The 19860-nt window shown below is 43.6% G+C and overlaps 1 protein-coding gene across 1 annotated transcript in view; it reads left to right on the top strand.

Annotated features, from left to right (window-relative positions):
• Positions 1-15915: 15915 nt before the first annotated feature.
• SMO (smoothened, frizzled class receptor) overlaps positions 15916-19860 on the top strand; it is a 65689-nt gene continuing 61744 nt past the window's right edge. Inside the window, exon 1 of the mRNA XM_089676937.1 lies at positions 15916-16851. Within this exon, the coding sequence (XP_089533063.1) occupies positions 16605-16851 (247 nt within the window). The 5' untranslated portion in view covers positions 15916-16604. The remainder of the gene's footprint in view (positions 16852-19860) is intronic.

The following is a 19860-nucleotide window of genomic DNA, read 5'->3' as shown; positions in this document are numbered from 1 at the left end:
ATCAAAAATGCACCAAAACGCGCTGGAACGCACATGTACCTATTATAATTGAAGAAAAAGAGAGGGGAAATAATTATTTATTTATTTCAGGTACTTATATAGCGCCGTCAATTTACGCAGCGCTTTACATATATATTGTACATTCACATCAGTCCCTAACCCTCAAGGGGTGTACAATCTAAGGTCCCTAACTCACATTCATACATACACATACTAGGGCCAATTTAGACAGGATCCAATTAACCTACCAGCATTGGAGTGTGGGAGGAAACCAGAGTACCTGGAAGAAACCCACGCAGGCACAGGGAGAACACGCAAACTCCAGGCAGGTGGTGCCGTGGCTGGGATTCGAATCAACGACACTAGTACTGCCAGGCAGAAGTGCTAACCATTTAGGCACTGTGCTGCCCTAATAATGAACTGGAAAAATAAAAATGCACTGGAAAGCATCAAAAACATATCAAAAATGCAACGGAACACGTAAAAAAAATGCATGCCCTTAGGGCAGGTTCACACTAAAGAAACACAGTACAGATGCGTTCTGGATGCATTTTTGCATGCGTGTTTTGGACACATTTTTGGTGCGTTTCTGTGTGTTTTTTTAATGCATTCCAGTTCATTTTTTCCCTCTCTTGTTCTTCAATTTAAATAGGGACATGTGCATTCCAGTGCGTTTTGGTGCGTTCCAGTGCGTTTTTGGTACATTTTACCACATTCCTGTACAGTTTTGTGCAGAAAAAATGCAACCTGTTCTACTTTTTTTTTCTGCGACCGGAACGCACTGATGTGAACTATGACATTGACAACCATTCCCTTATATTGTAAAGCGCTGCGCAAACTGTTGGCGCTGTATAAATCCTGTATAATAATGATACAACCTACTTTCTGTGCATTTGGGATGCAGAAAAAAAGCAACAGAAACGCATGTAGTGTGAACTAGCCCTAAAATCACGCTTAATCCACACTGCCAGTGTACGGGACAGATGTGAACAGGCACCATAGGGAGCAATGTTTTTTCAAATGTCACGTGGATTGGATGAGGTTCAAACCGCATCCAATCTGCATATATGTGAACGGGCACTAACAATTAAAGCCCAAGGTGTCCAAGATGACTTGGATGATGAAACATATGACTTGTACATGTAGTACACTTTCACAGTACCCTTAGTTTTTAAACTCTACAGAAAAGCTGGATTTATTAAAGGACAGATCCCAAAGTGGTCTTTATGTCGGACAATACCCAGCTGGCTAACAATCCTATAAACATTTCTGTACTACTCTAAACAATGACTGTACAAAGGAGGCTGAGGAAGCAGTCAATCACTCGGACTGGAGCAGCAATCTGGGTGAAGCACGCACTGTGTGCCTTCTGACTGCGCTCACGTATCAATCTGTACACTCATACACAGTCCATGGATTCTGGGCATCTTAGCTATCTCCATACACTTGCAATCGTCAATGTACTCTGCCAGCCTAAAGGATATGATTCACGTTATATCTTGGAGAAGTAAAACCATTGCAGAAACTGCAGCGAAATCTGTCACCTTTCATTAGCAGACAGCATGGTGTAGTAGAGCACAGTGGAGGCATTCACTGGGAGGATTTCTATGGCGGTACTGTTGCCCAGCTCAGGCTGACATTATACAGCTGTCCAATCTCTTCTGTTATGACACTCTTTTATGTAATAGCGTGTACCATCTACAAGTGTGTGCAGGTGGGCACATGATTTTTAGTCCATATCCTTCGGTGGATTGTTGGAGTGAGGCAGGAATCTTTGTGAAAGCTGAGCTGGCAGCTTGCCAGGACGCTAGAGCATTGGGGCCCCCTAAGTGCCCTTTATTTGTATTACTTACTGAATAATTTACTGACCCCCTCTGATCATTCCCTGGTCTGGTCTTAAAGTGACACTACACTATATCCTTCTACAAAAAGAATTAATCCACACACACCCACGAATTAAAGTGTTACTAAACCCGCAACAGTAAAATAAGTCTGTATATGCAGGAAAGCATGCTTGTTATATTCACTGTGGAACCTAAGGGGTTAATCCTCCGCATTGTGTAAAAAGGTAGTTTGATCTGTCTTCTCTGATCTGCCCCTTCTTCTACTGCCCCCAATATATCTGCTGATAGTACAGCTCACTGTGTACATGCTCAGTTTGGTGTGTATTGCTAGAGATTTTTTTTTTCCCTTTGGGAGGGTGCATGTGATCAACACAGGGCCAATCATCACTGTCCCAACAGAAGGTCAGCCTCATAGTACAGGCAGAGCAGAATGAAAACTCCTCCTACAAGCTTTAACCAGTGCTCTGCTGGACACTGATAGAAGTCACAAGACTGTTCTAACTGCTGATGAGAAACGGTATTTAGCAATTTATATTTACTAAAATAATTGCATTTCCGTGTTCTGTGTACTGTGAGAGACCAGATAGAGTGAATGCAGGGTCCTGGGTGCAGTAACACTTTAATGGCCCTGTAATCTATTTTTCATGAAATAATTTCTTATTCCATTTTTCTGCCTTTTTGTAACTTCCTTAGTGAGCTCCCAAACTTCTAATTTTCCCCCTCACGTCCTTTTGTTTGAAACGAGGATTGCATGTTAGTTGTGATTATGTGTAGTGCTCTATTCACACTACACATTGCATAGTCCATCATGGGAGTGAGCAAGAGAGAGTGGCTACATTTCTACATACAATAATAATAAACAAACAGAGGGCACACTGGCCTAGTGTATTATCCTTTAAAGGCTTTAATATATAAAAAGGTAAGTTTTATACTCACAAAGTAAATAAAAGTACAAGTTCATCTCATGAGTACAGCACAAACAGTACGCAAACATCAAGATGTAACAGAACGATGGACCATCCACAGGTTGATGCGTTTCGAGGAATTATCCTCTTCCTGAGAGCCTACCAGGCTCTCAGGAAGAGGATAAGTACTCAAAATGCAAAACGTGTCTGTGGATGTTCCATCGATCTGTTACAGCTTGATGTTTGCATATCAAGCATCAAGCGCATTTGCATATCAAACATCAAGATGTAGCAGAACGATGGAACATCCACAGGCTGATGCTTTTCAAGGGCTTATCCTCTTCCTCAGAGCCTACCAGGCCTACCAAGCTCTGAGGAAGAGGATAAGTCCTTGAAATGTGAAATGCATCAGCCTGTGGATGTTCCATCGATCTGTTACAACTTGATGTTTGCGTATCAAGCATCAAGTGCATTTGCGTATCAAACATCAAGATGTAACAGAACGATGGAACCACGCTGATGCGTTTCGAGGAATTATCCTCTTCCTCAGAGCTTTCCAGGTTCTGAGGAAGAGGATAAGTCTGTGAAACGTGAAACGCGTCAGCCAGTGGATGTTCCATCAATCTGTTACATCTTGATGTTTGCGTACTGATGAGATGAACTTGTACCTTTATTTACTTTGTGAGTATAATACTTACTTTTTACATAATAAAGCCTTAAAGGATAATGCACTAGGCCAGTGAGCCCTCTGTTTGTTTATTATTATTGCAGTGCTTCTAGACTCCCTCAGTCTTGTGTGGGCAACAAGGTGAGTACACACCATGAAGGCCAAGTTTTGACTGCAGCCCATTAATCCTTGGGCTTACTCCCCATGCGCAGGAGGATTTAAGTTCTTCCATTTCTTTGCCACATTTCTACATACAGTGGCACCATGGAGAACAAACTTAGTCACCCTCTACCAGGAAGTCTGATCACAGCAGTGCTTTCTGTCCTGATAATAATGGCCATAAGGGCTAATGGAAAGGTCAAATCTCCCAATCAGGGACAAAGATCGCTATAAAAAAACCTGACAGAGATTTTAACATTTCCCTGCTGTATCCAATACAAGTGTGTGTTGTCCTGCTTTGAAATTTACCCGAATAGGCTGCAACAAGTGCACACAAGTGTGGCCTAATGGAAGGAAAGAGACATGACAGCAAGAGTCTTAAAACAGAAAAAAATGTAAAAAGTCACTTTTTTTAAAATTAAACCAGAACTTCACTCTCTCAATCAACATGAACTATTTCAAATCCTTCTGCCGCTAGCATTAGTAAATAGATTTATTTCCTGGTTTACAGGCCTAGACATACAACATCATACATCCCAGGAGTCTTCAGGAGGGGAGGGAAGGTTCTCAGCTCAGCCGATGCCTGAACTAAGGACAGATGGATTCCAGGAAGTACCTGCTACATAAATCATCTGCCCTTAGTCAAGATGGCCAATGCCAGAAATGCCAGGAGGTGTTCTTCAAAATTATTTCTCAGCAAAATAAAGCATGGAGACATGGATGGATGGATGGATGGATGGATGAAGGAGTTTGCTTTGAATATTAAAAATTAATTTTATAGCATTTTTGGTTTGTGGTACTCCAAGTGGAACTACACTGCATCTGAGCAGCACAAACCAAAAACACTATTTAATTCATTTTTAATATTCAAAGCAAACTCCCCATCCATTAATGTTTCTTTATTTTGCTGAGAAATCACTTTGAAAAACACCCCTCTAGCATTTCTTGCAGTGGCAATCTTAAGTTATGGCCAGGGGCGGACTGACAAGTCATGGGCCCCCCCGGGCAATAGATCATGGGGCCCCTGTGTCCTTCCCCAAACTCAAAAAAGCCTATGAAAAAGGTACCAGGGGCATCTCGTGGGGCCCCCTACTGACCCCGGGCCCTCGGGCAGTGTCCGAGTTTCCAGATGATTTTTTTTCCCTGGAATCCATCTGCCCTTAGCTCAGGCATGCAGGCAAGAGGGTGTGCTTAGCTTAGAAAGCCCCTCCTCCCCTCCAGAAGACTCCTGGGATGTATGACATAATTTGCCTAGGCCTGGAAACCAGGAAGTAACTGAAGAAATGTAAAACAACATTTAAAACAAGTAAATATCATATACTGTTTACTAATATTAGCAGCACAAGGACTAAAATAGTCAGTGTTGAGAGAGTGAGGAAGTGAAGCTATTAGGATTCATGCACACATGGCTTTAAAAAATGCCGCTTTTTCAGGTGTTTGATGTTTTATTTTCTGCCCCTAAATGCACCTCTATGTTAGCCTACTTGGCCATGCACACATGGGCATTTACAAACATAGTAGAAGAAGAGCGTACACAGGCTGAAAAAAAAAAACATTACTTGTGTGTTTGGAGGAGGAGCTAAAGGGCAGACAAAAACACCGAACACTCCTAAGTGCATGTAAACATGTAACACTAGGCGTGTTTAGAGTTTGAGCGTTCGTTCATTCATTCCAATGGCTAGAATGGATATTTTTTTCCTGCCAGGAGCAAAGGCATCCAGGAGAGGAAAATAACAACCTGTGTGCATAAGGCTTTAGAAGCTGACAGGGAAATGACACAAAGTTCAACTAAATTGTTACAAATATTACAAGAAAAATGGAGACGATGTTGAAACTAAAGTGTATCAAAACCCGTTCCCTGGCATGGATATATCATGTTACCAAGACACACAGCTCAAAAAAATGAAAGGAACACTTTTTAATCAGAGTATAGCTTCAAGTCAATTAAACTCCTGGGATATTGATCTGGTCAGTTAAGTAGAAGAGGGGGTTGTTAATCAGTTTCAGCTGCTTTGGTGTTAATGAAACAGGTGCACTAGATGGACAACAATGAGATGACCCCCAACACAGGAATGGTTTTACAGGTGGAGGCCACTAACATTTTTTTCCCTACTCATCTTTTCTGACTGTTTTTCACTAGTTTTGCATTTGGCTAGGGTCAGTGTCACTACTGGTAGCATTAGGTGATGCCTGGACCCTACAGAGGTTGCACAGGCAGTCCAGCTCCTCCAGGACGGCACATCAATACGTACCATTGCCAGAAGGTTTGCTGTGTCTCCCAGCACAGTCTCAAGAGCATGGAGGAGATTCCAGGAGACAGGCAGTTACTCTAGGAGAGTTGGACAGGGCCGTAGGAGGTCCTTAACCCATCAGCAGGGCCAGTATATGCTTCTCTGTGCAAGGAGGAACAGGATGAGTACTACCAGAGCCCTACAAAATGACCTCCAGCAGGCCACTGGTGTGAATGTCTCTGACCAAACAATCAGAAACAGACTTCATGAGGGTGGCCTGAGGGCCCGATGTCCTCTAGTGGGCCCTGTGCTCACTGCCCAGCATCATAGAGATCCATTGGCATTTGCCATTGAACACCAGAAATAGCAGGTCTTCCAAAGGCGCCCTGTGCTTTTCACAGATGAGAGCAGGTTCACCCTGAGTACATGTGACAGACGTGAAAGGGTCTGGAGAAGCCATGGAGAATGTTATGCTGCCTGTAACATCGTTCAGCATGACCGTTTTGGTGGTGGGTCAGTGATGGTCTGGGGAGGCATATCCATGGAGGGATCTGGGAGGAAATACACCAGGACACCATCCGTCGTCTCATTAGGAGCATGCCCTGATGTTGTCAGGCATGCATACAAGTACATGGGGACCATACAAACTGCTGAGTATCATTTTGAATTGCTGAAATTAAATTTCAGCAAAATGGACTAGCCTGCTGCATCATTTTTTCACTTTGATTTTCGGGGTGTCTTTGAATTCAGTCCTCTGTAGGTTGATAATTTTCAACTCCATCAAATGATGGGGCATCCTTTTGTTCCTAACACATTACCCAGGCCATATCAGTATAGATATCCAGCATGATATTTTTCCCCATTGAGATCTGATGTGTTTTCAGTGTTCCTTTAATTTTTTTGAACAGTTTAGTTGTCTATAATGTGGCCTGTGCAATACAGTATATTAACCACTTCAATACCGGGCACTTTTCAACTTTCAGCGCTGTCGCACTTTGAATGATAAGCTAGTGGTCATGCAATACTGTATGCAAATTTAATTTTTATCATCTTTTTGAGACAGATTGAGCCTTCTTTTGATTGTATTTAATCACCACTGGTTCTTTAAATTTTTGCTAAACAAAGACACAAAACTGACTTAAAAAAAAAATGTCTTAGTTTTGCTTATAAAATTTTGCAAGTAATTTTTCTTCTTCACTGATGTGTGCTGATGAGGCTGCACTGATGGGGACTAATAGACTACACTGATGGGCAATGATAGGTTGCACTGATGGGCACTGATGAGAATGCACTGATGAGGCTGCGCTGATGGGCACTGATAAGGAGACACTGATGACGCTTCACTGATAAGGCGGAGCTGATGGGCACTGATGGGCAGTACTGATGGGCTCTGATATTCTGCACTGATGGACACTAATAAGCTGCACTGGTGGGGCTGCACTGATAACCAGGGCATAAAAGGTCAGTGCCGATTATCAATGTAAATGTGTCCTGTCAGGAATGTCCGTTATCGGCTTTCCTTTCCTCACAGTCACAGCACTGAGGAAAAGAAATGCAGCAAGTTTGTTTACATGTGATCAGCTGTGATTGGACACAACTGATCACATGGTAAAGGGCAGCTGTTATTGGTATGATATGATATACACTCACTGGCCACTTTATTAGGTACACCTTGCTAGTGCCAAGAAAATATCTTATCACACCATTACACCACTACCACCAGCCTGAACCGTTGATACAAGGCTGGATGGATCCATGCTTTCATATTGTTTACATCACATTTTGACCCTACCATCTGAATGTCACAGCTGAAATCAATGCCCATTCTCCTCTGACCGCTGACATCTTTTTTGTCCACACAACTGCCGCTCAAGGGGTATTTTTCTCTTTTTTTGGACCCTTCTCTGTAAACCCTAGAGATGGTTGTGCTTGAAAATCCCAGCAGATCAGCAGGTTTTGAAATATTCAGACCAGCCCATTGGGCACCAACAATTATGCCACATTCAATGTCACTTAAATCTCCTTTCTTCCGCACTCTGGTTCTCAGTTTGAACTTCAGCAAGTTGTCTTCACCATGTCTATATGCCTAAATGCATTGAGTTGCTGTCAGGTGATTGGCTGATTATCAATATTTGTTACCAAGCAATTAAACAGGTGTACCTAATAAAGTGGCTGGTGGGAATGTATATATATATATATATATATATATATGCACACTAGATTGCCAAAAGTATTCGGACACCCCTCCAAATCATTGGATTCAGGTGTTCCAATCACCTCCATGGCCACAGGTGTGTAAAATCAAGCACCTAGGCATGCAGACTGCTTCTACAAACATTTGTGAAAGACTGGGTCGCTCTAAGGAGCTCAGTGAATTCAAGCGTGGTACCATGATAGGTTGTCCCCTGTGTAATCCGTGAAATTTCCTTGCTACTAAATATTCCACAGTCACCTGTTAGTAGTGTGATTACAAGGTGGAAGCAACTGGGAACAAAACAACTCAGTCACCAAGTGGTAGGCCACGTAAAATGACAGAGCGGGGTCAGCGCATGTTGAAGCACACAGTGCACAGAAGTCGCCAACTGTCTGCAGAGTCAATAGCTAAAAACTTCCAAACTTCATGTGACCTTCAGTTTAGCACAACAACAGTGTGTAGAGAGCTTCAAGGAATGGGTTTCCATGGCTGAGCAGCTGCATCCAAGCCTTACATCACCAAGTGCAATGCAAAGTGTCGGATGCAGTGGTGTAAAGCATGCTGCCACTGGACTCTAGAGCAGTGGAGACGTGTTCTCTGGAGTGATGAATCACACTTCTCTGTCGGTTGCCAGGAGAACGATACTTGCCTGCATTGTGCAAGTATAAAGTTTGGTGGAGGGGGGATTATAGTGTTGGGTTGTTTTTCAGGAAATTTTGGACAATTTCATGGTCCAAACTTTGTGGGAACAGTTTGGGGATGACCCCTTCCTCTTCCAACATGACTGCGCACCAGTGCACAAAGCAAGGTCCATAAAGACATGGATGAGTAAGTTTGGGGTGGAGGAACTTGACTGGCCTGCACACAGTCCTGACCTCAACCCGACAGAACACCTTTGGGATGAACCCATCTCTTCAGGGAAGCCTACCCCGCCCTCACCTAACAGCCGATCTCCTCCACTCCTCCTACCACTCCATCCCCCACAGCCACTTCCTCCTGTGCCACTATCCCCTCCCTCCTAGACTGTAAGCTCGAAAGAGCAGGGCCCTTTGAACCCCTCGTGTATTATTTTGTTACTGCATTGTCTCATGTTCTGTCCCCCACTATAATGTACAGTGCTGAGCAAACCTTTTGGCGCTATATAAATACTGTATAATATTAATAATAATAATAATAATTAGAGCAGAGACTGAGATCCAGGCCTTCTCGTCCGACATCAGTGCCTGACCTCACAAATGTTCTTCTAGAAGAATGGTCAGACATTCCCATAGACACACTCCTAAACCTTGTGGACAGCCTTCTCAGAAGAGTTGAAGATGTTAAAGCTGCAAAGGGTGGACCAACTCAGCATTGAACCCTATGGACTAAGACTGGGATGCCATTAACCACTTCCCGACCGGCCGTTGTATATAAACGGCCGGACGGTGGCACTGCAGGGTCGGGTGGCCGTCTATAAACGGCCTCCCGCACCCTGTTTGTGCGCGCTCCCTGGGAGCGCGCAGCACCGCGATCCGGTGCCCGCTGTGTCCTCCGGACACAGTGAAACACCGATCGTCGGACGGGACCTCTGTACGAGGTCCCGATCATGTGATCACTGATTGGCCAATCAGTGATCACATGCAAAGTAGTAAGCAAGATGTCACTTCTGACATCATTGCTTACTATGTGTGAAATCTGTGAATGATCACAGAGGTCACATGGTACAAGGCTATTCACAAAAGCCTTGTACCATGTGACAAGCTGTGACCAATCACAGCTCACTCAGTTCTTCTCAATGAGTGCAAGAATGCACACAGAGAGAAGGAGAAATGATTGCTTTTACATCCTATATGGGTGTAAAAGCAATCAGTGTAAAAAAAAAAAAAAAAATCTTCATCACCCCTCACAAGTAGTACAGTGTCACCATGGTGACACTGTACTGCTAGGGTGACAGTATGTAAAAAAAAAAAAATAAAATAAAAAAATAATAATATAAAAAAATAAAATAAAAATGTAAAAGAAAATGTTTAAAAATTATAATTTTTGCTTATAAACTAATTTGGATTTTTTTTTTTTACTAAAAAGATAATGGAATAAATTTTGGCTAAGATTTATGATGAAATATTATTTATTTGCAAAATTTTATAAAAAAAACACTTTTTTTCAAATTTTTTGGACATTTCATTTACATAGCAAAAAAAATACAAATCCCAGTGGTGAATAAATACCACCAAAATAAAGCTTTATCTATCTAAAAAAAATGGTAAAAAATTCATTTGGGTACAGTGTTGCATGACCGCGCAATTGTCATTCAAAGTGTGATAGCGCTAAAAGCTGAAAATTGCCCTGGTCAGGAAGGGGGTAAAAGTGTCCGGTCTGGAAGTGGTTAAAGTTCATGTGTGTGTAAAAGCAGGTGTCCCAATACTTTTGGTGATATAATGTAAATAAATATATATATACATATATATATATATATATATATATATATATATATATATATGGGAGGAGAGTGGAGGGTATGACAGTGAGCAGTATGTGTGGAAGAGGAGTGTGGCGAGTATGATGGTGAGCAATATGTGTAGGAGAGGAGTGTGGAGAGTATGACGGTGAGCAGTATGTGTAGGAGAGGAGTATGGAGAGTATGACGTTGAGCAGTATGTGTAGGAGAGAAGTATGGAGAGTATGACGGTGAGCAGTATGTGTAGGAGAGGAGTGCAGAGAGTATAACGGTGAGCAGTATGTGTAGGAGAGGAGTGTGAAGAGTATGATAGTGAACAGTATGTGTAGGAGAGGAGTGCAGAGAGTATGATGGTGAGCAGTATGTGTAGGAGAGGAGTGTGGAGAGTATGACGGTGAGCAGTATGTGTAGGAGAGGAGTATGGAGAATTTGACAGTGAGCAGTATGTGTAGGAGAGAAGTATGGAGAGTATGACGGTGAGCAGTATGTGTAGGAGAGGAGTGCAGAGAGTATAACGGTGAGCAGTATGTGTAGGAGAGGAGTGTGAAGAGTATGACGGTGAACAGTATGTGTAGGAGAGGAGTGCAGAGAGTATGATGGTGAGCAGTATGTGTAGGAGAGGAGTGCGTAGAGTATGACGGTGAACAGTATGTGTAGGAGAGGAGTGCAGAGAGTACGACGGTGAGCAGTATGTGTAGGAGAGGAGTGCGTAGAGTATGATGGTGAGCAGTATGTGTAGGAGAGAGGTGTGAAGATTATGATGGTGAGCAGTATGTGTAGGAGAGGAGTGCAGAGAGTATGACGGTGAGCAGTATGTGTAGGAGAGAGGTGTGAAGATTATGATGGTGAGCAGTATGTGTAGGAGAGGAGTGCAGAGAGTATGACAGTGAGCAGTATGTGTAGGACAGGAGTGTGAAGAGTATGACGGTGAGCAGTATGTGTAGGAGAGGAGTGCGTAGAGTATGATGGTGAGCAGTATGTGTAGGAGAGAGGTGTGAAGATTATGATGGTGAGCAGTATGTGTAGGAGAGGAGTGCAGAGAGTATGACGGTGAGCAGTATGTGTAGGAGAGAGGTGTGAAGATTATGATGGTGAGCAGTATGTGTAGGAGAGGAGTGCAGAGAGTATGACAGTGAGCAGTATGTGTAGGACAGGAGTGTGAAGAGTATGACGGTGAGCAGTATGTGTAGAGAGGAGCGTGGAGGGTATGACACAGAGCAGTATATGCAGAAGAGGAGTGCAGAGGGTTTGATGGTAAGCAGAATGTTCAGGAGAGTGAGGAAGATATGAAAGCAAAGTATGTGTAGAGAAGAAGGTGGGGGTATGATGTTGGGTAGTAAGCACAGGAGAAATGTGAAAGGTATAAGGAGAGTTGGTATGGGCAGGAGAGGAATGAGCGAGTTATGTAAGGAGAGGAGTAAAGAAGGTATGGTGGTATGGGCAGTAAAGAAGAGCGCAGGGTATGCAGGTGAATACAGGGTTCCACAGAGGAGGGAATGACCTCAGGCTGTTTGTTCAGGAGTGTTTTGAATGTCTGACAGCGTAGCATGTGCAAAAAAGCAGTACAGAAGGTATGATGGCAGGTAGCATGTACAAGAAAGGCGTGTGGATGGTATGAAGGTGGGCAGTTTGTGAGGAAGAAGATTGCAGGGGGTATACACAATGAGACCATATTGTGTGGCCAGCTCTAGGGTTTACTGCTGACCTGTCAGTAAGGATGTCTTTCAGGTAAGGGGGTGAGGGTGAGGCAAGCTGGGAAGGATACAGAATGTGTAATCTGGGAAGAGGGAATGCAAAGGAGTTGGGCCAGGATGTCCAGGGACTGAGGAAAGGTTATATGGGCCAGCTAGGGGTTATTGTAGGCAGTGAGAGATGTGTGTCAGCTGGGGGGGGGGGGGTGTATGCACTAAGCTGCATTCACATGGGTGTTTAGCCACAGTACCAATCTCAGTGGAAGGAATTTACTGATTCCTGCTGCTGGGTTTGACAGTGGTGAGCAGATAGCTGTGGATACTGAGCCTGTGGCAATGACAGGCTGCCAGTGACTGCAAGAGTTTGGAGCTCACATCCCTTTCTTTGGGACCTCCAATGCTGGGCAATGCTGCGTTTCCATCCTGCCTGTGTACCCGGTGTCATCAGCAGAACCAACAGTAGATATTCTCCTCCTCAGGCTCTTTCTGCAGCTGGCACTGGAGAGACAAGGGAGAGTGCCCTGAGTGTGTGCTAGAGAATGCTATTGTCCCCACAAACCTGATCTTGAGACACAGCCCAGGACTGAACCACAGTTTTACCACCCCAACCCTATCTGCTCACACAAACTGTAAAATAACAGCTGGATGGGGTTTTTAACTAAGGGTGGCATTGACACTGAGTTTAATGGGGCCGTACTTCAACTGCAACTTGCAGTAGTAGGGCAATATAGGGTTAAATCATGTGGTAAGAAGGCGCTATATAACGCTTTCTCACTGCCTGTCAAATATCCCCTGACAAGTGATCTGAACATGGATCGCTCTTTAGAGGGCACCACATTCTACTGTGAGTGTGAAAAAGCCCTGAGGCTAGGTCACATCTATACAATTTTTTTGTGTGTTTGCAGATCCAAAGAAAAACACTCTAATTATTAATATACAGGATTTCAATATTGCCAACAGTTTGCACAGTGCTTTACAACATTACAATTCAATACAGGAGGAATTAGAGGGTCCTGCTAGTTAGAGCTGACAATCCATCAAACCTTATTTACTATCCTGTTCATATCTATGCAATTTCTTGCAATGCATTTTTTGGAAAGGTGCAGGGACTTTTTTTGCATACAGCACGGTGCATTTTTGGCTCCATAGACTTTAATGGAATTGCATCGAAAATGCATGAAAAACACATATACATGCATTTTTGATGTGCTTTTCCTGCATGACAGCAGACACCTCCTCCTATTAACATCAACACTTCCAAAAAAATGTAAAAGCGTCCAGACTCATCCACCTTACCAACCGCTCCGTATCTGCCACCCCCCTCTGCCAATCCCTCCACTGGCTTCCGATTGCCCAATCCATAAAATTCAAACTACTAACATTGACGTACAAAGCTGTTCATAACATTGCCCCAAACTATATCACCAACCTGATATCCAAATACCACCCAACACGTACTCTTTGCTCCTCACAAGACCTCCTACTCTCTAGCTCCCTAGTCTCCTCCTCCCATGCCTGACTCCAGGACTTCTCCAGGACTTCCCCCATCCTCTGGAACTCACTACCCCAATCCATCAGACTGTCACCTACCCTCCTCACCTTAAGGCGCACCCTGAAAACCCATCTCTTCAGGGAAGCCTACCCCGCCCTCACCTAACAGCCGATCTTCTCCACTCCTCCTACCACTCCATCCCCCACAGCCACTTCCTCCTGTACCACTACCCCCTCCCTCCTAGATTGTAAGCTCCAAAGAGCAGGGCCCTCAAACGCCTCGTGTATTGTATTGTCTCATGTACTGTCCCCCACTATAATGGGAACAGTACAGCTATAACATACTGTATAACAATAATAATAATAATAATAATAAAATGTGAAATGCATTAGGGCCTCATTCACATCTGAGTGTTTTACCGTGCAAAGCTTCAAGACACTCAGGGAGAAAAAAAATCAATATTACTCTATGGAGATGGCTCACATCTCCACTCCAAGTCACCTGAAGCAGAACACCTGAAGCTCAAAAACGTTTTAGAGCTACTTTTGTAGCTCCATTCAGAGAGATTAATGCATTTTTGTCTCGTTTTTATTGCCATAGAAATACATGGAAACGCGCAAATCACGCTTTTTCATGCGCTTTTGCACGTTTTTTTGTCACAGATGACATTTTTCTCTATTGGCTAATACAAAAATGCCAGAACTCAAAAAGCCTGAAAACGTCTGAACAAATCGCACACAAATGTTTGCAAACATGCATAAATACATGCAACAAAAAGTGGGGAAAAAATTTACAAAAACGCTGCGCTCAGATGTGAATGGAGCCATAGGGTCCATACACACTGGCTTAAAAAAAACACCAATGTTCTTGGCAGAAAAAAAACACTAACTTTGAGTGGCTTTTATACTAGTGTTTTTTTTTCTGCCAGAAAACCGCTCTCAAAAACGCAAAACAGAAAGGGTTTTCTGCCTCTTTACGTTGAGCCTTTAATGACCTAATGTGCATGGACACATTAGTTGCTATATCTATCTAAATGCATGCTTGGTCCAGGGTCAGGGGTAGGCACGTAACTAGCATTTTTTAGGAGGTCACCAATAGAAATAGACATGTGCGTTCCGAATAGAATTTCAGATGAACTTTTTCATTATTCGAAGACTCGGATGTATCAGAATTACAAATGACAAAAAAAGAATTTAAACAAATCCAAAATAACGAAACAAAATTCAGACAAATTCGATTTGAAAACAAATTTGAAAACAAAATCGAAAACAAATTTGAAATTGAAAACAAAATCGAACAAATATCCGAAAACCAATTTAAAGAGGAACTCCAGCCAAACGGGGAAGTTCCACTTTAAGGACTAGTCCCCTGCTCCCCATTAAGGATTGGCACCTTTGGGGAGCGGGGGAGCAGGTACCCGAAATTGACAGGTAACCGCTCCCACTTCCTCTGCCTAGGCGATTGGAAGCGGAAGTTGTCCTTCCCCCCTCCCTCCCTGTAGTCTTCTGGGACATGTGACAGGTCCCAGAAGACTACGGGACCATTCACAAAGTACAGCGTTACTCGCGCATGCGCAGTGGGTACCCAATTGTGAGGCTGTCCCAGACGGATGCCCACACTGAAAATGCCGGAGCCGGGAGCACAGGGTGGCTGGTGAAATGGGCTTCAGGGAGGACACCGCGGGATTGGGGGACAGGTAAGTGTCTGTGTTTTAAAAGTCAGCAGCTACAGTTTTGTAGTTGCTGACTTTTCTTTATTTTTTTATTTTCAAATATACACGTGTATGGCCAGCTTAACTTTTCAAATTCGGTAAAATTTTTTGCAAACTCGGTTGAAATCTTTTTAATTTCTAACGACTTTTCAAATTTTGCTGAATCAATTTCGAATTCAGTTGAACCAATTTAGAATGTGAACAACTTTTCGAATTTGGACGTAATGTTTTCCAATTGAATTCGAATTATGGAAACGAATCCTGAAAACGAATTGAACGAATCCAACTACACGAAATGTAGATTTCGCATTGAAACAAAACTATTTTTTTTGTTTTGCACATGTCTAGTCATCAATGGCAGCCTCCACACTTTCCCAAGCCTGGAAAAGGCTTTGTAGTATATAAAGAGTTGTGAATAGTTGGCACTCCAGATGACCAAACTCTTCCCCATGTGATGTCCCAGCAGGACTCCCCCAGCCAGGACTGCAGTGATGATGCTGTGATCAGCACATTGTCCTGCCAATCACCACCCTTCTCCTTGTCTCACATTTTGGGGAGGGCAAATGGGAAACTTTTTTTTTTTTTTTCTCCTGTTCCTTCCAGCAGAGACATTCCATCGGCTCCTTTAAGAAGACGACCGAGTATTAGGATCCCAGCTCATCAGATCACTCAGCGAGGAGATCCACTTGTAGGATTCCAGGACAGGCAGCCTTGTAGGGGGGAACATGCCCCTTCTTTGTGCCGGGGAGCGCTTCCCCCTCAGCCACTGCATAGGGCGCCTTCATCAAGACAATTGAAGGATCGGCAGCCAGCGGGATCGCTGCTTCTCCTAGAGGTGGGCTGGGGGGCCATCATCTGTCCTGGGAGAGGTGACCCCCGGAGCCTGTTGTGTCTGAGGAGTGAAAGGGGACACTTTCCGAAGTGTGAAGCCAGATTGGGGCTGGGAGAGGAGGGAAGGAGGAGGAGGGGAGTCTGCCATCCCAGAGCCTGGATCACATTACATTCTTCCACTCCTCTCTACAAATCCCTTTCCTGCAAGTTTTCTGGGAGAGAAAAGTCCCCAGTTGTCTGCCATTGTATGCCTGGAGCTCGGGGAACACAGCAGGACTTCCCTGTGGATTGTGAGTCCTTGGAGGGACTGTGATGGAGGGAGGAAGACTGTCCCCATCCCACTGAGACAAAGCTGTGTGCACTTTGGGGCCATTTCTGCTTTGTGTTCATCTGGAGGATAGTCTTCCTGCCCAAATCCTCCTCCCTCTGCCTTCTCCTAAACATGTCCTCCTCCATGGGGCTGGGGATCTCCTGGATGCTGCTGACCAGCTTCTTCATGTCTGCCTCTGGAGAGATTCACTTCAATGAATCCCTTTACATGGATAGGTGCAAGAAGAGCACCACTTGTGAATCCCTCAAATTCAACATCTGCCTGGGATCTACTCTGCCCTATGCCTTCACCTCCACTGCCCTGGCTGAGGACTCCCTCTCCCAGGAAGAAGTTCATGATAAACTCCTGCTGTGGTCTGGTATGTATCTGGGGCTTATAGAGATCCAAATGTGGGGGCCCATTCACTACCTGGGCTTTGGGTGGGCTGGGGATCCACAAAACTAAGTCCAGCATATCTGTATAAACTAAACCCTGTGTTTTCTTTTACATGTGTTATTTATTTATTTCAGGTATTTATATAGCTCCATCAATGTACGCCGTGCTTTAGATATATATTGTACATTCACATCAGTCCCTAACCCTCAAGGGGCGTACAATCTAAGGTCCCTAACTCACATTCATACATACAAGGGCCAATTTAGACAGGAGCCAAGTCACCTACCAGCATGTCTTTGGAGTTATGTTTTGTTTTCTGTTGTGTTTGTTATAGTGAAAGAAACATAGGAAACCTTGTCATTTGTAACATTGTTTATTATTATTTGTTGTTATTTTAGTTGGAGCAGCAAGTTTCAGCTTACAGCATTTCTCTCTATGCACACAGGACATTTTATTTCCTCCTCTGGATGCCTATGCTCCAGGGGAGAAAAAAGCAGCGTTAAAAACTCACCTAAGGCTCCATGCTCACTAGCGGGGGTTTTTTTTAAGCTAAAAAAAACGCTGGATAAAAAACACTGGTAATAGCGTTTTTTTAGTAGCGTTAGCGTTTTATTAGCGTTTTTACAGTACATGTAGAAAAAAGCTGTTTGGAATGTTTTAGTAGCGTTTAGCGTTTTTCCTACTGGAAAAACGCTCCAAAAAACTTCTATGCTCCTAGACACTGAAGCTCAAAAAAATGGCAATAGCCTAACCCCAAGTTCACACCTAAGAGTTTTCTGCAGCGTTTTGCAGATACGCAGTACAGTCCATTTAACATGATTTTCTATGGGACAGGTTCACATCTCTGTGTTTTCACCCAGTGTGGTTTTTTTGGAAAGGATCAGGGACTTTTATGAGAGCAAAACGTTGCATTTTTGGTTATATAGAATTCAGTGGAAACGCTGCAGAAACGCATGTATTGTGTTCTTGCTGCATTTTTTCCGTGTTTTTGATGCATTTTGCATTTAAAATCTGCCTAGCAACAACAAAAACAAACAAAAAAGGAAAAAGAACCCCAGCAAAATGAATCAAAAACGCAAAGCAAAATGCAATGCAGAAACGCATCAAACCTGCATAGGTGTGAACCTAGACTTAAGTAGTGTGCATGAACACATAGGATAAGAGTATCGTCAAGAAGCAGAAAAAAATGCTAATAACAGCTTCTAGTAGCTTAAAAAAACGCTAGTGTGCATGAAGCCTAAACCACGGTTTGCAAACGCACTTAGGCGCATTAAGCACTTGGACATTTTTTTTCTGCCCCTAAACGCCTAGACATACCCATGTGTGCGTGGACATATTGGCTAACATTGAGGGACATGTCGAGGCAGAAAAAATGTAAAACACCTCTAAAAGTGTCAATTAAAACATTCTGTGTGCATGAGGCCTTTATCATCTTTATAGGGCTGATTGACCAAAGGAGCAGAGAATGAACAAAGTGACAGTTCAGCTTAGTGGATGCGGTAAGGCAGGGCTTAAAATTTCAAGTCCTGAGCTACTAGCCAGGCCTTAAGAGTTACTCGCCACCAACAAACACACACAAACAGAGACACCTGTACACACATACAGACATGAACATTCACACACACACATACACACACAGAAACATGTACACACGCACAGAAACACACATGTACACACATACAGACACATGTATACACACACAGGCACGTATAGACACGCATACACACAGACACATGTACAAATACAGAAATACACACACACAGACACATTTACATACATACACAGACACATGTACGTACATACACACGTACATGCACACACACAGACACATGTACACACACACAGACACATGTACAGACATATACATGTACATACACGCAGACACATGTACAGATACACACATGTACATACACACAGACACATGTACATGCATACACAGACACACACAAACACACACACATCTACACATACACACACGCCCGCATACACCCCCCCCCATAAAAAGTTGCTGTACTTCGTTGTTCACTCACAGAGCCCTGTACTGCACTCTAGGGGGGAGGCAGAGAGCACAGCACACAAGCTTTGCTTTCACTGCTCTCAGCTATTGAGCAGTCTGACGGCTCCCAGTGCCAATGACAGATCTGGCCTGAGCTCCGAGCCTGCTCAGCAAGACGGCCCTGGGGGACACACTCACCCCCACCATAATTTCCACTCGCCATTGGCGAGCAGGTGAGTGGAAATTTCAAGCCCTGCGGTAAGGGCTCATGAACACAGCCGTACCTGGCTGTATAATGTACATTTCAGCATATTATCCCACCAGGTAGCCCACACATACTGCATACAGCTGTCTAGAAGTCAATGGCTTTACACAGCTATATGTATGTATAGGCAAGTACATTCCCAAAAAATACGCACCTGCACACTGGCGTACAGCTCTGGACACAGACTACCTGCGTACGCTAATACGCATATGCGTGTCCATGCAAGTACTGATATGCGTGTATAGCCATTGACTTCTATGGGCAGCTGTATGCATCACTTGGGGGGCTCCGTGGTGAAATACAACATATTTATGTTACAGAACCATATCTGACTGTGTGCATGAGCTATAGACATTTCCAACACCCAATCATCCAATCATGTGTCAAATAAAGAGAAATCAGAATTTGTTCTGGCATATGATTGGATAATTAAAGCGGCCATTCTCTGCAAATTGTGAAAACTTTCAAAAAAAGTAAAATGTGTCAGATATACAGTATGTAGCAGCTTGTTAGGCAAGAAAGTGACGCTACATGATATCCTTCTCCAAAAATAATCTGTACACATCCACTATGTAATGGCCCTGTAATCTATATTTTCTGCCTCCTTTTTACATCCTCTGTGGGCTCCCAAACCTCTCCCTTTCCCTTTTCTGTTTGTTTGAAACAAGCAGTACACGATAGTTGTGGTCAGGTGCATGGCTATATGCACACAACAAACCGCATAGTCCCTC

Source organism: Staurois parvus, unplaced genomic scaffold (assembly GCF_062004578.1).
Source record: "Staurois parvus isolate SC_StPar_1 unplaced genomic scaffold, SC_StPar_1.0 ptg000175l, whole genome shotgun sequence".
In the NCBI taxonomy this organism is placed as follows: domain Eukaryota; kingdom Metazoa; phylum Chordata; class Amphibia; order Anura; family Ranidae; genus Staurois; species Staurois parvus.
The sequence above is the reverse complement of the archived record's forward strand: the minus strand, read 5'-3'. Positions and strand labels throughout refer to the sequence as shown.